General features: G+C 37.2%; 2 protein-coding genes across 10 annotated transcripts in view; both read left to right on the forward strand.

Annotated features, from left to right (window-relative positions):
- LOC139966916 (uncharacterized) overlaps positions 1 to 19,441 on the forward strand; it is a 151,081-nt gene that overhangs the window by 83,138 nt on the left and 48,502 nt on the right. The window contains exon 1 of one of the 2 annotated variants that reach the window (XM_071970396.1): positions 16,790 to 17,246. The exons of the other annotated variant lie outside the window; for it this stretch is intronic. The gene's annotated coding sequence lies outside the window, so the exon portion shown is untranslated. Of the gene's footprint in view, positions 1 to 16,789; positions 17,247 to 19,441 lie in introns of those variants that run through there. 2 annotated transcript variants of the gene reach the window in all.
- Positions 27 to 12,935, forward strand: LOC139966920 (dynactin subunit 6-like). Of its 8 annotated transcripts, none has more exons than XM_071970401.1 (9): positions 27 to 199; positions 2,976 to 3,032; positions 5,410 to 5,445; positions 5,663 to 5,730; positions 6,212 to 6,317; positions 7,063 to 7,142; positions 7,670 to 7,717; positions 10,345 to 10,487; positions 11,201 to 12,935. In XM_071970401.1, exons 1-9 carry the CDS (start codon positions 174 to 176, stop codon positions 11,285 to 11,287), a joined length of 651 nt encoding a protein of 216 aa, XP_071826502.1. In that variant the 5' UTR covers positions 27 to 173; the 3' UTR covers positions 11,288 to 12,935. The 8 variants fall into 8 exon arrangements, with proteins under 8 accessions (XP_071826502.1, XP_071826503.1, XP_071826504.1 ...); XM_071970402.1 differs by having other exon boundaries at positions 5,666 to 5,730; XM_071970403.1 differs by lacking the exon at positions 5,410 to 5,445.

The following is a 19,441-nucleotide window of genomic DNA, read 5'->3' on the forward strand; positions in this document are numbered from 1 at the left end:
TCTGGTATCATTAGTCGTGTAAGTGTAAATCTCACCTTTAAAAAATGGTGTTTCTTAAAAATTATATTAGTGTAGTTATTTTTGCTAATTAACAAGCACTGAAAACTGGTAGTCCACTGAGGGTGCCCAAGCCTGGAATTTCGACATTGAGCTTAGTGAATGATTGCCAGATAATGACATCCCATTCACAACGCCCAAGGTAACCGTAGTGCCGAACATTATCAATATCATTATCATATGTAGGCCTAGGCTAGGCTACAAATTACAATAGGCTGGACAAGGCTACTGTAGATATATATACAGTAGTGTACTTTGGCCGAAGTCACAGTGTTAGTGTTACGGATCATGTATATTTCATATATTATAACATGCAATTATTTGGCCTTAAATGCAACATGCATGAGGGGAGCAGTGCATAATGTAGAAGGGGAGCGGATATCGGGGAGTCGGGTAAGGGCAGTGGAGGGGGCCCGTGGAGGGTGCAAGCATCCATTCCATGGAGAATGTTGGCCTAGCCTAGGCTCTTATAAATTACAGAAACTAACCTAGGCTGTATGCCTTTATGCTATATAATCACTACATAGTCGAAGGACCCATTAATATGGTTGTCTACCTAATAATGATGGAGCTTTCATGATTTCAACATAGCTTTAAACTCAACATTTGACTAGGCTGGTACGCAAGTAATTATTTATTCATCATTATTATTTCTTAAGGAATACTCGTAAGTCCTAGCGGAGATGCACAGCCTAACTTGGGGGCCCAGGCCTAGTAGTAGTAGTTTGACTTCCCTTAGCTTCTTAATTAAGCCTAAATAATGTAACATTGCTTAAATCGGGCATGTGAGAATCACAAACAAGGGGAAATGTGTAACGTATATGCAATTGTTTTACCAAATGGAAAACTTGATATCTTGTGGAGGGGAGGGGAGGGGAGGAGGAGGGGAGGTGGGAGGGGAATGAGGAGGTGGTGGGTTGTGATATAATGTTCATAATACTGAAGATAAGAGGTGAACATCGTTCATGGGTACATATCATACACAGGTGCTCCCAATGAGAATTATGCACATCTTATGTACCTTGAACCTAATCATTTGCAGGAACTATTTTCTTTCCAAGGGACTTGTGGTACTCACTCGACATAACATCTTCATGAGCATATAGGTTAAAGTCTAAATATTAGGGAACTGTGGTGGAGTATGAATCAAGTTGTTGCATTTTATGCCTAGACTTTTCATGAAAAATATCTTATTTTTACAAATTTTAAGAAGGTAAGACTATTTCAGGGTATCTCACTAGTTTGTACAACATCAGCCATGTTCTTATTAAAGATTTGTTGATAATTTATGATTCCATTAGATTTGAGAAGTGAGATCAGATTACTTCTTAAGGTAGATTTGACCATTAGTGCCTTCATCAACCTGGTCACTGTAAACAGTAATTGCTGAAGATGACATATTATATCATAAATCATTTTAAAAACCTTAAATCTCAGACATATAGGCCTATATGTTTGCCTACGTGTGTATCCCATTATGCTGGGAGTACCTGTGATCATGCATGATACTGTATATTATAACATTAAAGAGAAATTTCAAGTAAAACAGAGCTTTCCCAAAGTCCCACATCCTTCTACAGTATATACTTAGTTATATACCACTACTGTAAATAAGCTATATCTATACAAAACTACAGACCATGTGTTGCTCTACCAAATTCTGTGAAAACCTGTGCCAGTTATATACTGTACTTGCAAAATGTTATACAAGAGTGCAAAGATGTACAGTATAACACTTTTTTTTTTGCTCAGGAACCATAGTAGTTAATATGAGAATGAAGTCAGAGCCTTCACAACTGCTGCACAGAAGTTGAACACTAAGTTATTCCTTGGAAGTAGCAATATTTCTTGCCATACTGTTGTACATGTGAAAAAACAAATGTAAGTTTTTTTGGGGTTTTGTTGGGTGTGTGTGATACAGCACTTTTTTTGTGAGTTTGGTACAGTATAGGTTTTGTATATTTCAATTAAAGGCATTGAAGACTCGCCCCCAAACCGCGTGCCGCCCTCTGAAAAAAAGTTAACTTTCCGTTGCTTACAAGTGAAGTTTTCTTCTTGTCGCTACAAAGTGCAGACAGTAATGAAACATGATACCTTGTTATATTTTATGTGGACCTGAGATCAGGGAGTTCCATAACAACTCCCTGCTGAGATTTCCATCGCTGCTATGAACACTGTGTTGTGGGTATTGACCATTGCTGCATGTATTGACTGTGCACCAGTGTCTAGTTACCAATGGTAGCTAGCTGTGTGTGTTTTCTGGGATCGATGGTGATGTCTTACATTCGTGTTACACCTCATTCGAAATTAGGTCAGATTACTGGCATCAGACGTTTCTTTGTGCGCGAGTCTTTAAGAAACATGTAAAGCACATTGAGAAATGGTGTATATACACCCAGAATACAGATTTGGTAAAGTCTGAGAATGGTTTTGTCTTTATTTTACCATATATCTTCAGTACGCACAATGAACCATTCTGCCATTCATGTCATTTGCGTATTATTTATGTTCAAACGTGCATGTACATGGCTGGAAATTGCAATAATCATTGAGCTCTGAGAGACTAGATTGCATCATCACAAGTCTGGTATTGGTTCGCTTGGCATACTGTATCGCGATACCACCATGCCGCACAATATACTTACCGAGCAGATGACAAAAAAAATGGTGCAAACTTTTAACAAATTTGCTTCCCATTTTTAGGGTCATTCTAGGCTTCTGTTGTCTGTTTGCTGATAGCACAAGTGTACAGTATTTAGTATTTTACAGTAAGTAGCTTAATTTGAAAGAATCTGAATGAATAGTACTTTGCATTGTATCCGCATTGAGCAGTGAGCACACTACTCTGTACAGTAATACAAGCTGTTAGTAGTGCGCAGTCATGCAAAGGTAATGTATATTTATTTTTTTTCAAACAGGCTAGGCAAAATCAGACATATCTACCAGAAAAATATGGCTGATGAAAATAATCCCAGGTATTTTGTTGTTACAATGTTTGTTGGTGCAGTCCTACGTAGTAAGTCTGTCAATTTGATTAAGTACGGTAGCTGGAGAAGGCACTGGTGATACGGTCCCAAGTAGGAACTGTGTTAGAACAAATTGTTTTCTTTTCTTGATGTTCATTGGCTGGTTGTTTTGCATGCAAATGAAGCACTTTTCTTTTTTCCGTAAATTTACAGATCTATAGTAGCCCACTTTGTTCACGTCCTTAGTCTTCCCTTAAAGATAAAGTTTGCAAAAGTATATTTATACTTTGCTCATGAAATATATGTCTTCAGACTCAAAAATATGGGTAACATAAATTTCTCAGTGTGGTGACTGTAGCTACATTAGGCAAACATTTGATGACATAGGTATGTGGTTGCTTGTCAATACTGCATTGTCAAACCAATTTCAGTACATGTCTAAAATTGCCAATTGCTAAATAATCATGCCTTACAACACTGTCTTGAGTCCAGCTTCAGTTTGTTGATCCAACTACAGTACAGTAGTTTCCCACAGTTAACACTGGGAACCAAACAATTTGCAGAAAACAAAAGTGTTTTCCTGTATCCTAGCCTATAGCTTCCATGGTAACATAAAATATGCAAATTACTGTAACATGAAGCTGTGTATGAAATTCATTTATTTGTGATTAGACATACAACACTTTATAACTGTTTGGTACCTCTGTCGGTATCAAAATGCAGTACAGTTTGTCAGATTTCGTTTGCAAAAATGGTTCATTGTGCTCACTGAAGCTGTTTGATGGTTTCATAAGTCATGTGTCGTCAAGTATGTGTTCCACTCTCAGAGAGTTTTTGAAGCTTTAGAATGTTCTGTGAACATTTTCAATATCCACCTTATATCTTTTGTTTTTGAAAGTCACAAATTGACACCAAGCATTGTGTGGTTTTTCTGGCAAAGGATAAGCGGGTAAATGTTGCTATGTCTATCCTATGCTTTTGTGCAGCTAATCCTGTCGTGAATTACTGTGAATTCATGTTAGTTAAAGCAGCATTTTGCATCCTTTTCTATGATTTTTATCAACCTCACTATGCCATAACAACATACATAACTAGCTTATCTATTTAAATCTTACTTCAAATGGTGGCATAAAAGTCGAAAAATTTGCAAATTTCAACTTTGTTTTTCTCCAAGATATTTTCCGTTGGGATCCCAATAGACCTCGCCCATAGTATGAATATTTAAACACTACGAACGTCATTGACCAATAGGCCTACGTAATACAACACCATGCTTGATTTGTGTACAGTCTATATGGCAGACTTTGTACCAGGGAGTTCCATAACATCTCCCTGGTTGTACCAACGCAAAGTCTTGAATCTATTTTTAGCAACGGCTCATAACTAAACCCGCATCTCTGATTGGTTGAATTCAAACTAATGGGTTTGGGGGAACTGTATGCGATTAATTTTAGCTGTGGAATTTGTCGTGGACACTTTTCTCATTATCTGCAAATATCCTTAATTACTCGCCAATTAACGTTGTTGGCAGGGAAAAACTTGGCTAATATCTTAGTTTGCTGTTTTGTGATTGATATAAGTAAAAAACTTGATGGACATGTCAAAAAAGTAGAAAACGGCGACCAAAAGCAAAATGCTGCTTTAATGCATACAGGTATATGTTGGGTAAATATACCTGTCACATCTCTATGCAGTGTCATATATTTGTACTGTTGAGTCACTTTTTATTAAGTACACCCACAGTTTTGCGTCTTCTGATGCATTTTCCTTTAGTATTTATCTTTGACCTACCATATCAATTTATCCAGACATTTTGATGAAAAAGATGAATTATCATATACTCCTTTCAACTTTGCTGCCCTAGCCCTTATCAATTGCACAATATAGAGGCATGAAATGGATCTTGAGGGCCTTGGTGAAAGCTTGTACTCAACCCCCTGGCCACAATACTTAAGGATATATGTACCTATTCCCATTACAAGGGAGTACTGCATCTTGATCAAAGAAAAGATATAAAAAAAGAGTCCTACATTTGCATCATCCATCTATTATAGTGAAATATCTTATCACAGCAAGTTGCAACCCCAGGGATTCTGTAAGAAAACTCAAAGTAGACATATATGTAACATTGAATGTTCTCCAACTTGAATCCTCACTACTGGGCATGGAAGAGATAAACTGTACAAGTATAGGAACTCTCATTGTTCAGTGTGATTACAGTGTGATTGCAATCATGGATACTTCCCATCTCCATACTGTACTTAGAGTAAAAATTGTTAGACAAAATCAATGACTATCAATGCAGACCTGTATGATCTATCGGGTTGTTGCGATGAATTCTATCAGTTGAAATTGAGAATTTAACATTGTATGACATTTTCCTTAGATATTATCAAACCATGGAGGCTACCCCTGGTACATGGTAAGTGAATTAACCGTTCAAAGGCAATGTTGTGATACAGTGCATTTAGTGATGATTGTTGAATTTGAGATTGAAAATTGTAGTCCTAAGTATGTTAGAAGCACTGGTCTCTGTATCTCCCCATATGTAGCAGAATCATTCATTGCTGTTTCAAGAGACAATACTTAAAACATTTTAAATTAATCCAATTTTTGTTTTGTCACAATTTTTGTTCCAGTAGTGTCAAGATATCCCCTGGTGCGGTGGTTTGCGTTGAGGCCGAAATTCGAGGAGATGTAACCATTGGTAAGATTTGTAATTTCCCCTTAGGTGTTAAAGCTTTTTAATTTCATATGTAGTGTTTTTTTTTTTTTTATCATGGTCAGTTTAATAAAACAATACAAGTAAAGGCTTTCAGGTGCTATGGTCGTTTATATGCTAATACCTGGCTTCAAAGGACAACAAAACTTCATAAGGATCCTAGTCATGTTCTACAGTACCACATATATGCAGAAGATGTTTGGGTGCCGGAATGGTGGGGGGGGAGGGGGAGGGAGTGGGTGGGTGGAGAGAGGAGAAGGCATGGTGTTTAGAGCAACTGTCATTGGCCCTATCCCAAGAATGTCATTCCATCCTCTGTGGTTTTGTGTTTTCTTGCTTGTCTAAATGACTATCAAAGTTGTCACCATTTATATCCAGTTCATAGTTGCATTTGTGTTATGTTCTTTTCCATGCTTCTGGTGTTTATTGTCACATTTAATCAAACATATGGTATCTTTGTTCTCAGGCGCTCGAACTGTGGTTCATCCCAGGGCTTGCATCATCGCCGAGTCTGGACCAATAGTGATTGGGGAGAGTAATTTAATAGAGGAACAGGTCCTGATCATAAACAAGTAAGTGGATTTATCTCTCTTTGGTCAAACCGATCTCCAGCTGTAAGATAATCTGATAAGCTGATTGGTCAGTCCCAGCACAATGATTTATCTAGTTACCCTCTCATCCTCTCCTTTATTTTGGGGGCAAACTGTCCATCTCAGTTTTCAAGGTCATTTTTTTTGCTCGATAAACCAGCCCTTTTAGTCCATCCCACACTAGGCCAACTCATAAGAGTCACAGTAGTGTTTGAATTTAGATCAAAATTGAAAACACTTTCTCAACTTGTTTTTAATTTAGAAATCATCGTTTTTTAATGAAACCAGTTTAATCAAGTGGGTCTTTGAAACAATCTTAGTAACTTGCTTTGGTCACTTGGACATTTCATCATTCATTTTATCATTTATACAAACAAATATAATAGCAAAGGGATCTGTTAAAGGAACAGTCTGTTGGGTGAACTTAATTTAGAGAGATATTTATTGTGGCACAGGGATCTGCTACTTTCACAATATAGAAATATATAATAATATTTCCCTTGAGAAGATCATTTTCTGAACAGAACAAAGTTATAATAGCAAATCAAAACCCAACTCAAGTTTTATGTTCTGTCCATTAGCGAGCAGTGGTGAGTTTTCTTTTTTTGATGAGCAAAGGGTGATTTTCACAATATCCAATTATAAAAGTATTACTATTGAGAATATCCTTATCTACTCATCTTCATAACAAAGGCTAGTGAGTTTTCATTTTTTCCTTTGTTTGTAGGAAACCAGACAATGGTCCCGCTGACAGCAAACCAGAGACTCTGACCATCGGATCCAATAATGTTTTTGAAGTTGGTTGTCGTATCCTTTCAATTGCAGCGATGTTAAAAAAAATGTCATTTTTAGTACATTGGGTTTCAGATTTTCAACATTATCTACAAAATGTGTTCCATATTCACACATGACTGGATATCTCTTAATCTAACTCTCCCTGGTATTCAAAACCTTTTTTGTTGTGTTTGGTGTCCCCAATTTATCACCGTGATCATCTTGGCAACCTCACAGTGGTGGATATTGAGACTTAGGGTAGGGATCAGAGGAGTGGACATATCCACTTCCCTTCAAGAAATGTTTTTATGATCAAGGGATGGTTATTTACAAAATGATGTTGTATTTTGCAACTTTTTAACTAATTTAGCCTAAGTTCAAGAAATTTCCACTTGTTTTTTTTAACAAATTTCCATCATTTTTTTCCCCCTCCCTAATTTTTTGGCATCCCTTGTAAATTTTTTGGTGATCTGAAAAGGCTTGCATCAACATTAGTTAGATAGTCATCCATGAAGAAAACTTTGATTGTTTGAATATTTTCCTTAACAGTTCTTTTCCAGGCTGTGAGTCTTTGAAGATTGGAGATCACAATGTGGTTGAAGCTAAAGGTATGTTTGAACCTACAAATTGGGGGCAAGAAATTAATCTCAAGGGCTACAGTGTTATTCTGTACCAAATCTGCAGGTTGCAAATCTGCAGGTTGCAACAAAATATGTGTGTAGTTACTCTTGTGAAAAGATAAAAGAAGTTTGCATTATATGGGAAATAACATAATAGAAATAATTTGTACATGCTATATTCTATCCCATTGGGTACTTGTGTAAAGTATATGTTATTAACTTCTGCATGCCGTATTCATAGAGGCTTGAAATCCTTGTAAAGTACAGAAAATTTTGCATGTAGGCTGTTGTTTAATTGATTCTGTTTTGTACTACTTTAATACTGTTTGTAATGATCAAAGCACACCCATTTGCACCAGCAAGCTGTCTGTACTGGTCAAAACACACCCATTTCCACCAGCAAGCTGTCTGTACTGGTCAAAACACACCCATTTCCACCAGCAAGCTGTTTGTTATGATCAAACCATACCCATTTCCAGTAGCAAGCTGTTTGTTATGATCAAAACAGACCCATTTCCACCAAGAAGCTGTTGGTAATGGTCAAAACACACTTACTTCCACCAGCAAGCTATTTGAAATGGTCAAAACACACCCATTCACACCATCAAGCTGTTTGTGAAGATCAAAATTTCTTTATCTACTGTTAAGTATGAATTTGGCATTCTGCCATTTTAATACGAAATATGCCGATGATCTTTGGCTTGTAATGTTCACAAAGCAACGGTGAACAATGAAAAAAGTCGTCGCCTACGTTGAGATAATGGGGTGGTTTTTTTTAATTATTTTTTACCGTCAACACTCGGTAAATATCACAAGGTCACAAAGGCCATTTATTTTCTCTTTGCCAGTAATTTTAAAGCCTGCTTATCAAACATAAGAGAGCTGAACCCGCATGAAGTTAGCAATTTACCCAGAAGCCTTGACACAATATTGCAGAATGCTATTAATCACTTCCCACATGACATAAAATTTTTAAAAATATTTAGGAGGGTTCTTGCAGACATTATCACAAATCCTTGACTTTTATTTCAATGAGCAATTTGTCATTGAAATGGAATGAATGTCATATCGTTGCTACAGAAGTTTTACCGGAATGGAATGCTATTAAGCAGTCAGTAGACGTTGAATGGAATCAATTCAATTCCTACAATGATGTCAGCAGAATGTGTCTACTAATTTCAGTAAAACATGAAAAAAATTCACTGTAAACCTTTTGACCTGAGAGTTTTATGTCCAGGGGCATAGCCAGGAATTTGCCAAGGGAGGGGCAAACCTGTAGGCAAAATATCAAAGACGTAGATTCTGCATTGAAAACTATCTAAGCACGCCACCATGGGTTGGCGCGAAGCATACAAGAAAATTTTGGCTGAAAATGCCTCTCAGATCGCTGGAAATGGCACTTCCCAGGCCTTATAAGTTGCATCTAAGCTTGAAATTACTAGCGATATCATAAATACATACAAAAAAATATGCCCAGGGGGGGCGGTCGCCCCCTTCGCCCCCCCCCCCCCCCCCCCCCGGCTACGCGCCTGTTTATGTCAGTCAATTGTCAATTGAGAATGAGTTTCCTAAACTTGTTAAAACAATTTAAAATATCACTTGATTTGGAAAAAAAAAATTCCGGTTTAGCTAGCCAAATTGGTACAATATGGAAAATTTTCCTTGTCACTTACAGTTAAGGGTTACTCTACAGTTACTTACAGTTTACCCTTGCAGTTACCCTACAGTTACTCACAGTTACCCTACAGTTACTTACAGTTTACCCCAGTGTTACTTACAGTTTACCCCACAGTAACTCTACAGTTACCCTACAGTTACTCACAGTTACCCCACAGTTACTTACACTTACCCTACATTTACTTACAGTTTACCCTACAGTTACTTACAGTTAACCCTACACTTACTTACAGTTTACCCTACAGTAAATTACAGTTTACCCTACAGTTACTTGCAATTACCCTACAGTTACTTGCAATTACCCTACAGTTACTTAAAGTTACTTAGTTACCCTAAAGTTACCCTACACTTACCCAACACTTACCCTACAGTTATAATAGTTTATCCTACCAATGACAGAACTCTCTCTTTACGTGTGTTCTGATGTTTCTTCTGCCTATCTGTCCCTTTAACCTGTTTTCTCCGGGGGCCTTATGTTAGTCTGACTCTGATGAAAATCATGCTAGGCACTCTGAATTGTACACATTTGACATACTTCAGGCTTTTTGCAGTAGATAAGCAGATTGTTAACAGGTTTTACCTTCTTAGATTCATGTACGTAGTGAAAAAAGACTGACATGTTTTTGACATAAATAAATTTGCCTTTCTCTCAAGGAACTGAGTTTGCTACAGACAAAAAGTCTTGAAGCTGTGTTTTATACAACATTAGTCGTGTTGTCTCACATTGCTAAACAAGATTAATAAGCTCAAAAGATGGAACACAAATTATTGTCGAAGAAATCACTCATATTTTACAAAAGAGAACAAGCTCCTGTAACAGAGAGAAGAAAATCACCCTTAACAAATTTTAGGTTCTGGGTAAAAGTTACTTCGGAAAGTATTGACAATTATAGTTTTGCTTGGTAAGTTAACCAAGTTATCCCGGTTTTCTCTATCAGCTGCTGTTGGACGTGACACAGAATTAACCCGAGGTTGTGTGATTGGTGCTTTCTGTGAGGTCACAGGTCATGAGGCTCTAGCAGACAACACGATCATCTACGGAGATCAATATGATCAGAGGCGACAGTATGAAAAACCTCCAGTAAGTGCATTTTGGAAATCTTTTTTTGAAATTTCAATTCAATCATTAATTTGATTGTAAAGTCTAATCAAAGTGCAATAAATCAGAGTTTATGGACTACTTTTACACGTTTTATTTTTATGGAATTACAAGTTCAAATCCAGGCTAAATGGACTTCTGTTGTTCTTCAATATCAAAGTAGTGTCTGAAATTATATTCTTGTCATTTATTATTTTGTGGAATCACAAGAAATGAAAATAGTTGAAGAGCAACATTTCAAAAATAAACATTTCAATTCTTTGGTTATAATATACTAGGCAATCACAGCTCCTGTTTCGATTTTTTGCTGGTTCACAATGACAAAAAATTCACAAATAAAACTTTAGCAATACCAATAATAAGGTCTTTCAAGAGAGACATTCTCTATGTAGTGAAAATAAACACATTTCATATCAGAACCATAAGGTGTCAATTCTTACTTCGAAAGAGATGTTTTTTCCGCTAGGAGACAGATTGTGTTACAGTCCTTGAAGTCGTAGATGCAGTGTGTTCCAGCTAATTCAGAGTGATTCTTGTAACAAAAGTCAAGGCTGAACTTTACAATTAAATATTGACTTAAATCAGATTGACATTGGAGGCTCTCGATCTCTCTCTGCAACTTTGTATCGTCTTAGTAACTCGTCCAGACGCTGTCGACGTTATTGAATCTTTGATTCTCTTCTTTCACTTTGTAGGATCAAACTCTTCAACTGGATTTCCTCATGAAGATTTTACCAAACTATCACAGACTCAAGAAATCTACCAAGACTGGAGATAGATGAGAAAGTGATGTGACCATTCCAGGATGACCTTGCATCTGCTAGGATGTTGCATAGTTTATTATTTGCACTTGGTGTCATGGGAAGCGAACAACACTTTGCAGCTACCTTAGCAGTACCCATACGACGCATAGGTTTGGAATAGATTAGTTGTGAGGGTTTCATGAGCCAGCAACGCCAAGTCCATCAACCCATCACAGGTTGTAGATGGATGGAGATCATTGGCCTTATTCTCTGGTATGGAATCCTCGCATAATGTCTGTTTATTGGTTGCAACTCTCTATGGTGATGTTAACCGTTCCATTCTCTGGAACGATCGTAAGCAAGAGAAGATCGTTGGCAGACTTCTAGTACGATCTATTCTGATATTGAAGAGATCATTTCTATCCTTACTCAAAGGGGTTTATGGTAAGAAAAAAAATGCTTCGCCCCATGGGAATGGTTGCTTGTTTTAATCGCTTCAGGGGCCTCTGTCTGTTCCTTGGCTTTGGGGCTTTCAAGTAAATCCTTAAGCTTAGGTTGCTGCCTGCCATCCATCCTTCCTGTTAGGCTTCCTTCTGTAGGTAATAACTGATGTGAAACATGCTACCTCATCAGCCATCCAATTAGACTACCAAATTAAAGACAGAAAATGCAATCCACTGCACCAGTGAGAAATCAGGTGAATTTGGTGGGAAGTGCATTGTAGAATTGTATCATAGCAGTAGTGAATAATCCAACCAGCTGCTATTATCCGGTTTGTAACCCTATTAAAACTCTGCTCAAGCATATCTGGATTCAATCACTGAAAACTAGCCTCTCTCCTCAAGGGTCCACAGCATCTCTCCTCATATAGACTCTTCTGGTTAGCAGCAACAGAGTGAAATTCAGTGTGGTTGGGCATGAATTAGGCCTCAAAAAAACTGTCCAAAGGCACATTCTTTGTTTCTTGCTTCGGAAAATAATAACGAAAAAAACAAGATTTTAATCAAGCTAACCTAAGACCTTTCTCTCACCTCATCATTTATTGAAATGTATTTAATCAAGATAATAATGTGATTTCTGTAATAATATCATTGTTACAGATTGAGTTTGCCCTTTGTCAGACTCCCAAGGCAGTATTGTCTGTTGAGTATATCATTAGTTGCTTTTGGAACATGTATTGTCTGTCCTCGTTTTCAAACTTTTTATTGATGCATTTTTTCTTTCTTTCTTTTGTGGTTTCTGAAAGTCCTAATACCCTCAAATCTACTCTATATATCTGAAGATCAAATCAATAAATTAAGATGCTCAAACTACACAGAGAATTGACCAGCTAGAGGCAAGATTTTAGAGATTTAGCTGGATACAAGAAAAAATATTGAAATGGCTTTCCTTTTTCGTGATTTACTTTCGGAAATCGTCAATTTGTGTCCCAGAAACTTGGCAATAGTTATCAATTTGTTCAGGGAATTACCTCCGTGAGTGTGAAAATTGTTGCTGGAGGTCACTGCCAGGCAGAGCTGCTAACTAAAGAAAGTATTTCTGCATCAGGGTGGGGGAAAGGGGGGGTTGGGAGTGGGCTATTAAATAATTGTTTCTTTGCATTGCTACACAAGTTATTGATGTTAGATATTAACGTTTTACGTTATGTTATTGGTGGTGACGTATGCAATAAAACAAGTTAATGTTACATTAATGATATGCAGATTATTTTCTTGATTTCCTGGTATGTTTTTTTTTATTTTTAGTTTTGTCTTTCTAACAACTATTTTATTCTTTTGAAGACGATTAATTCGTTAGAGTTAAACATAATAAAAGTCAGGTGGTTTTTGTGCAGCAAAATGGATTTACCAAAACCTGCACAGGTTGTTATCGTGCAAAATTTTATGTCGAGACCAAGGTCCCTCAAACTGTAAATCCGTCCTTGTAATTTATTATTTCTCGTTCTTTAGAAATGATATCATAATTCCTAGTGTGATGTTTAATTCACTCTCCTTGTACATTTTGTCCATGAGCAGTACTGATGTAGGTATGGAAAAATGAGTTGCACAGTTACTGTATTCGTAAATCAGTACCAGAAATGCACCAAATATTAAAATAAGCTTCATTCTCATGTATTTCAGAATTAATTCTGTAGGAAGGATAGTTGATTGGCTAGTTGAATTGGCACGGTTCATTATCACAGGAGGGAGAAGCGGGGGGGGGGGGGGGGAGCGCCACAGCGGTGGATTCCCTAAAACTGCCGAATTTAAGTTATACCGTGATGATGCAAGCGGGGTTCAACCTTGGTGGGAGTGGGGAGGGGTGGCACAAACTTTGAGGGGCAGTGGAACACTTTGATTTGAAGGGGGCATACCACAAAATCACATCAACACTACCTGAAAAAAAAAAGATAGATTTCTCTGCATTCTGTACCGCAAATTTCAGTTTTTGAATATTTTTCAACAAAGGATACTTTGTAATAACATTTTTTCTGAACTTCTCAAGAAAATGGCAACTTTGTAAATGACAGAAGGCTTCTTCTTCTTAATTGTAAAATGGAAAATAACAGAAAGAGGAACTTGTCCCCCTGTGCCTTCCCTTGAGTTCCGTCCTCCAACCCCTCATTGTAACTGGGTTTTTTTTTCGCAACGTACATATCATTAGCAACGATTTTTTTTAAAGTGGCAAGTTATTGAGCTATATAGGGCAAACTTTTTTTTCTCTCAACCTACTGCGTTTCAAAAATTAACAGAATTTTGCTGTTTTTTTGTTATAATACTGCAATATCTGTTCTGTTGAAAATCAAAAGGAAGGCATGCAGATGAAATATATAGCATTTTTATTCGCATTATCTAATATTAGATTATGCAAATAAAAATGCTATCGCTAACACTAATCTTTTCATCGGCGTATATGCATCATCGAAAAACCAAGTTACTCGCATTTGAGTATGATTGGATGCCGACTCTGGAGCGTATACAGTATACATAATTAACTTGAAACTACAGTTGTAGCAGTCTTTCCATTTTCGGGTGACATTTACAATTTCTTACAAAATTTAAAATGATGTGTAGGTGTCTTTGAGTAGGTGGGATCCTTATAAGCTTTGCATATTTCAAGTTTGGAAGAAAAAAAGAGGTTGCATAGCCTGCTTGCCATGGCAGATGTTGGACATGCATGGGTCTTCTATTTAAGCTCCTTCTATTTAAGCTTAAAGAGAAAGTGTGTGCAGTAAATCTGACCTCATATGTATGCCAAGTATACCAATCTAAATAAGCCTGTAAGTTAATATTGACTTTCAATGGACAATTTGCAAGAAATATGCCCGTAGATGAAATTTACTTTAGCGTTTGGCAACAGGTGGCCGGGGAGCGATTTTTTTTCCTAAGGAGGTTTGCAATTACGGAGTTTTCAGCCAATCAGATTGCTCGTGACGTCAGCATCAATAATGACCGTCGCTTGGAAGTTGGACACACACTGAATCAGAAAAGAATGATAATTGTCCATACAGGTCATACAATGTCAAAATATGAATGAGTTCATTGACGTCACTGAAACATGGTGCTTGAGCTGAATTGATTAAGTTTTGTTGTTGATTGACATGTGACACTTTGTTAAGTTTAGTTACGGGGTTTACTTCCAAACGCCTCTTTGAATGATTGGATCATATGATGACCGTACTTATGATACATACGCTACATTCCATTGGGTTCGTGTTTACGTTATCCATTAAGTTTCGTGAGCCGTTCTTTTGAAATAGGAATTCGCTTCGTGGAATGAGTACACTAAGATCAACATCACGCACAACTTTTCTTTTGAATGATATGTACCTCCATGGGGGTTATCATATATAGAGGAAACAATTGAATCAATACCGTACATATATATGGACTAAACATTTGGTAACCAAGTAAAGGTTTCAATGGTGATGACGTAACTTTTCCGACCAATCATGAGCGACAACTTACACATAATTGCAAACCCTTTTGGGGAAAAAAATCGCGGCCGGGGAGTTCTTGCACAGATGGTCAGTATCGTCAAGTTTATGGAAAAAATACTTCAAAAACTGTGTGACTTTCTTCGTGTAATCCTAAACAACCCTATATAGAAGTTACCTTGATACATAGGCCTAGTTTAGCTGTCAATAAATCCTTCGAATTCAAGGCGCCTTCATATCATATTTAACATGTTAACTATACTGGATTTCTTACAATTCCACAAAAAAAAAACCAAAAATGACCTTTTAAGCTCAATTACCCAATGATGTCATCTTCTCTGCTGTTGCCATATAGGTACTTTATTAATTTTTATCTAGTTCTAACAATTCGTAAGCAAGGCTTGAGATAATACATTTGATGGTCACCAGAATTTTCAAGGACGATGCTTTCCCCCCTTCTTATAAATCAAAGCTTCACTTCGTCTGCATATGGTGATTGTATACGCTGATAAGCACAGGATCATTTGTTGACTTTCAATAATGAAAGAATAAAAATTCTCGTCGTAATGATTCGTGCATGACCTTTAAAACAAGTGGTTAGATCTCTACCCTCAGATAATAATAAAATGGAAATATCTGAGGCCTCGTTTGATTGTGTGTGGATCGGCAATTGTATCGAAAATGATTGAACGTGTTAGTTATCAGATGTCAACGTAGCCTATATAGGCTACGTTGACATCTGATATACTGATAACATCTGATAACTACATCTGAGTAGCCTATATGCTCTGAATACAAGATATACACAATCTTCTTTTCAATCTTGATGTTTGATGTAGGAAAACGTATAAAGCATATTGATTGCTTATCTGCCATTACTAATTACTGAATCTATTGAAATTGTAGGTCGCCACACTAGCTTTGAATGAGGTGTTTCATGAACCCGCAGTCACGTGAGCATTCAACGACACGTCTGCAGACTCCCCGAACAGAACGTAGGAGGATCACGCCCCGCCTCCTCACCCCCCCCCGCCACCTCCCCCACCCCACAGACACATACTTACACAGACAGACACAATATTACAAAAGATTTCCTACTGTAAAATAGGCTACGTAAATATGTAATATATATGTACACAATGCAACCTAGACAATAACAAATCTTTAATTTACAACATGAACTTACACAGCCAATCAAGATTCGGCGATGTACCGTATGCCTGTTTCACCTTAGTATTTTTTCTCCAAAACAAATGTTTTCGTTTCACAGATTTACACTATATATTAGACTACTATTGCTGGTTCCCATGCACATATGAGCTATAAGTAATTACTTCTATATTGCTTCAGAGAAGAAAGAAAGCATTTCTTTTGATAGCATATCGTGCATGGAGGAAATTAAAAGACACGATCAGGATTGATCAATCACGCGCTTTCAGAGTCACGCAAGGAAATCAGGTCGTTACATGTAACTGAATGCAACACCACATTTATACACCGTTTCACTAGAAAACGTTGATGGTAATTAAAGCCAATTAGTGCAGAAAGCGTGATTTCTTGGTTACACTCAATTTACCTCTGTGCTCTCTCATTCTTTCTGTTACTCCCTCTCTCGCTCTTTCTCTGTGTGTGTTTCGCTCTCGTCAGTTCCTTTCAAGTGAAAAGGAGAGCGTATTTGCAGTTGTTATGGTAACGGGCCAATAAATGTGAGTGACTGCTCTCAACTTAAATGGTCTGCGTGTATATATTACAAGGGAGAGTAGCCATTTTCACGATCATCGCTGAGTTTTAATAAAACCTGGTTGCGTATCGTAACTAACAGCAGTAGACGAACGTCTGCCATGTAATCGCGGACAGAGCCTAGCGTTACAGAAATGTTGTTATAACAGCTATCAATTCTAGATTCGCGGATCTACTGTATGGATGTTTCCTTTTCGTTACAGAAGAAGCTGCTTGCGTTCGAAAATTGATTTGCTTGTTCTCCGGACTGGCCACGATGTTGAGTTAACCACAGAAGTAGGATTTTCACTAAAATCGTAACGGATTTAAAGCAGTTATAGACTCTAATCCATTTCAGTAGTGGTAAGTGTCATTTTTTTATTATCATCATTTGCTAGCTGTTCCTAAATACTTTAGTTTCTTCAGCAGTGAACTTTTATCTCACACAGAGTAAAATAAATATACTTTTTATAACTAGTGCATTTGTGAGTATAGCTTATATCCCTTTCATTATCACTTGCTATATATCCGACCGGCATGCATGTTTCGTTGTCAGACGTATAATCTTACTAAATAACAATGGCGTAGCACATACCTAATAAAATAACTCGTACCTTTACCAGCGTTTCTACTCAAGGATGAACGGGAAACTAGTAATATCGAACATGAGCTGGTAATTCGGCATCGTGATGTAAGAAGAGGGAACATAGGCCTCCGCTTGTTTTCATATTAATTCATTTCTGCGCTATGTTTTTAACTTTAAACCACTTTAACTGAGATTGGTCCTGCCCCCCCCCCCCCCATCTCCACCCCTTTCCTCCTTCACGGTTTCTATGTGAAAACTGGTAACTGAGTACGAAAATGGTCCAAGATTGATAGCAACCCCGTGACCCCGTATTACCCTGTTCTATTTGTGTGATCCTAACCTCTTAGAGTATTAACGTTTAAATATTCAAAGGGAGTGTTCAGGGACGCAACCATCAAGGATGGAAGGAGGAAAAACAGTTGTAAAACCTTTTCTCCCGCCCATAATGAGAAAGGTCAATCAGTGTGAGGGAGACCCAGAGAACAACACCTCCCTATTTCATTAAACTTATCTTCAGGATTTTTTTTTCTTTTAAATGTCAGAGGGAACTATATGTGTATGCCTTGTATGAACAATTTTACACTAAGCAGTGAGTGGGGTGTGGCGAAATGGACTCGGGTATGTGAACACTCTACAGGCTAATGCGAACGTAACAGGACCATGCAAACTACTTTTTATGTACTCTGCATGCACCACTCTTAACCGCTGCTGAATTACAGATTATGAAAAATGACTTTTGAAATAACAAAATCAGCCCCTCCTCCGCCCCAAATTTAAATAACGGAGTCACTCTACGTCCATCTATTCAACTTAGTTGGACCGACATACCCCCATAGAGACACTGTACAGATGCTTATTTGCCAACCGATATAGGTATTGAAGTAAGACTTCAAAACATACCAAAGAATATTTTTTGCCATTCCAAATTCCTCACTGCACTGCTTAAAATGTGTATTGTTCCCGATCCACTCTCCGTGCCGACACGTGACTTATTTACATATTAGGAGTAAATAACTTAACCTAATTTAAAGGTGAGTAAGCCCCTCGATCCTATTGATTATCACCGATAATTTTCTTCATTTAGTTTATTGTACTTACCTTGACGTTTCTAATGCCTCGCTATATGTAAGTCATATAATATTATATATTTAGTGACACTACATGATCTGATATATTTTTACACTATGAAGGCTGTAGAAAGGGTGCTTTTTTGGAAACAGTACCAGGCGATATAGAGGCCCTAGAAATAACTTAGGCTTGTGTGAGTGTGCACATACCCGAGTCCATTGCGCCACACCCCACGCACTGCTGTAAATTGTTCATACAAGGCCTACATATATAGTGTATACATATATAGTTCCTTGTAACATTGAAAAAGAAAAAAAGTTGTTTGCTCGGAACATTTCCCTTGACGTTTCTAATGCCTCGCTATATAAGTCACGATATTATAATATATTTAGTGAAACTACATTTATGTAGGTAAATGCCTAATATATTTTTACGCTATGAAGGCTGTAGAAAGGGTGCTTTTGAAAACAGTATACCAGTCGATATAGAGTCCCTATAGAAATAATTTAGGCTTGTGTGAGGATAAAGTGATTCTGTGAAGTCGCAACCATATTTGTACTGTATAAACAATTTGATACTTGTAAGTTTCAAATGTGATTTTTTTTTATCTTTCAACCTGTAAATCCGATATGGTTTGGTGAAGTGTTATTTAGTATTTTTCGGGTTATCTACCATTATTATATGATTACGTTGCTTCAAACACACTCACCCCTCCCTAGATGTTTATCGAAAATATGCACCTCGCACTATAGACGAACAGCATGCATGATTTAAATATAGTTTTATGAATTCGTTGTTGATGGTAAATATATCAGATTTAACGGACGGAATTTACCATTCGTTTTAAATATGATGACATTCCTTGTGCATAAACATTTATGCTAGCCCATCCATGTATATTTCA

The sequence above is a fragment of the Apostichopus japonicus genome, chromosome 4, assembly GCF_037975245.1.
Source record: "Apostichopus japonicus isolate 1M-3 chromosome 4, ASM3797524v1, whole genome shotgun sequence".
In the NCBI taxonomy this organism is placed as follows: Eukaryota; Metazoa; Echinodermata; class Holothuroidea; order Aspidochirotida; family Stichopodidae; genus Apostichopus; species Apostichopus japonicus.

Coding starts and splice junctions, on each gene's coding strand:
- LOC139966920 (XM_071970401.1), top strand. CDS start 174: ATGACATCCCATTCACAACGCCCAAG. Junction 5,446..5,662: donor GAGGCTACCCCTGGTACATG/GTAAGTGAATTA, acceptor TTTTTGTTCCAG/TAGTGTCAAGATATCCCCTG. Junction 7,718..10,344: donor CAATGTGGTTGAAGCTAAAG/GTATGTTTGAAC, acceptor TTTCTCTATCAG/CTGCTGTTGGACGTGACACA.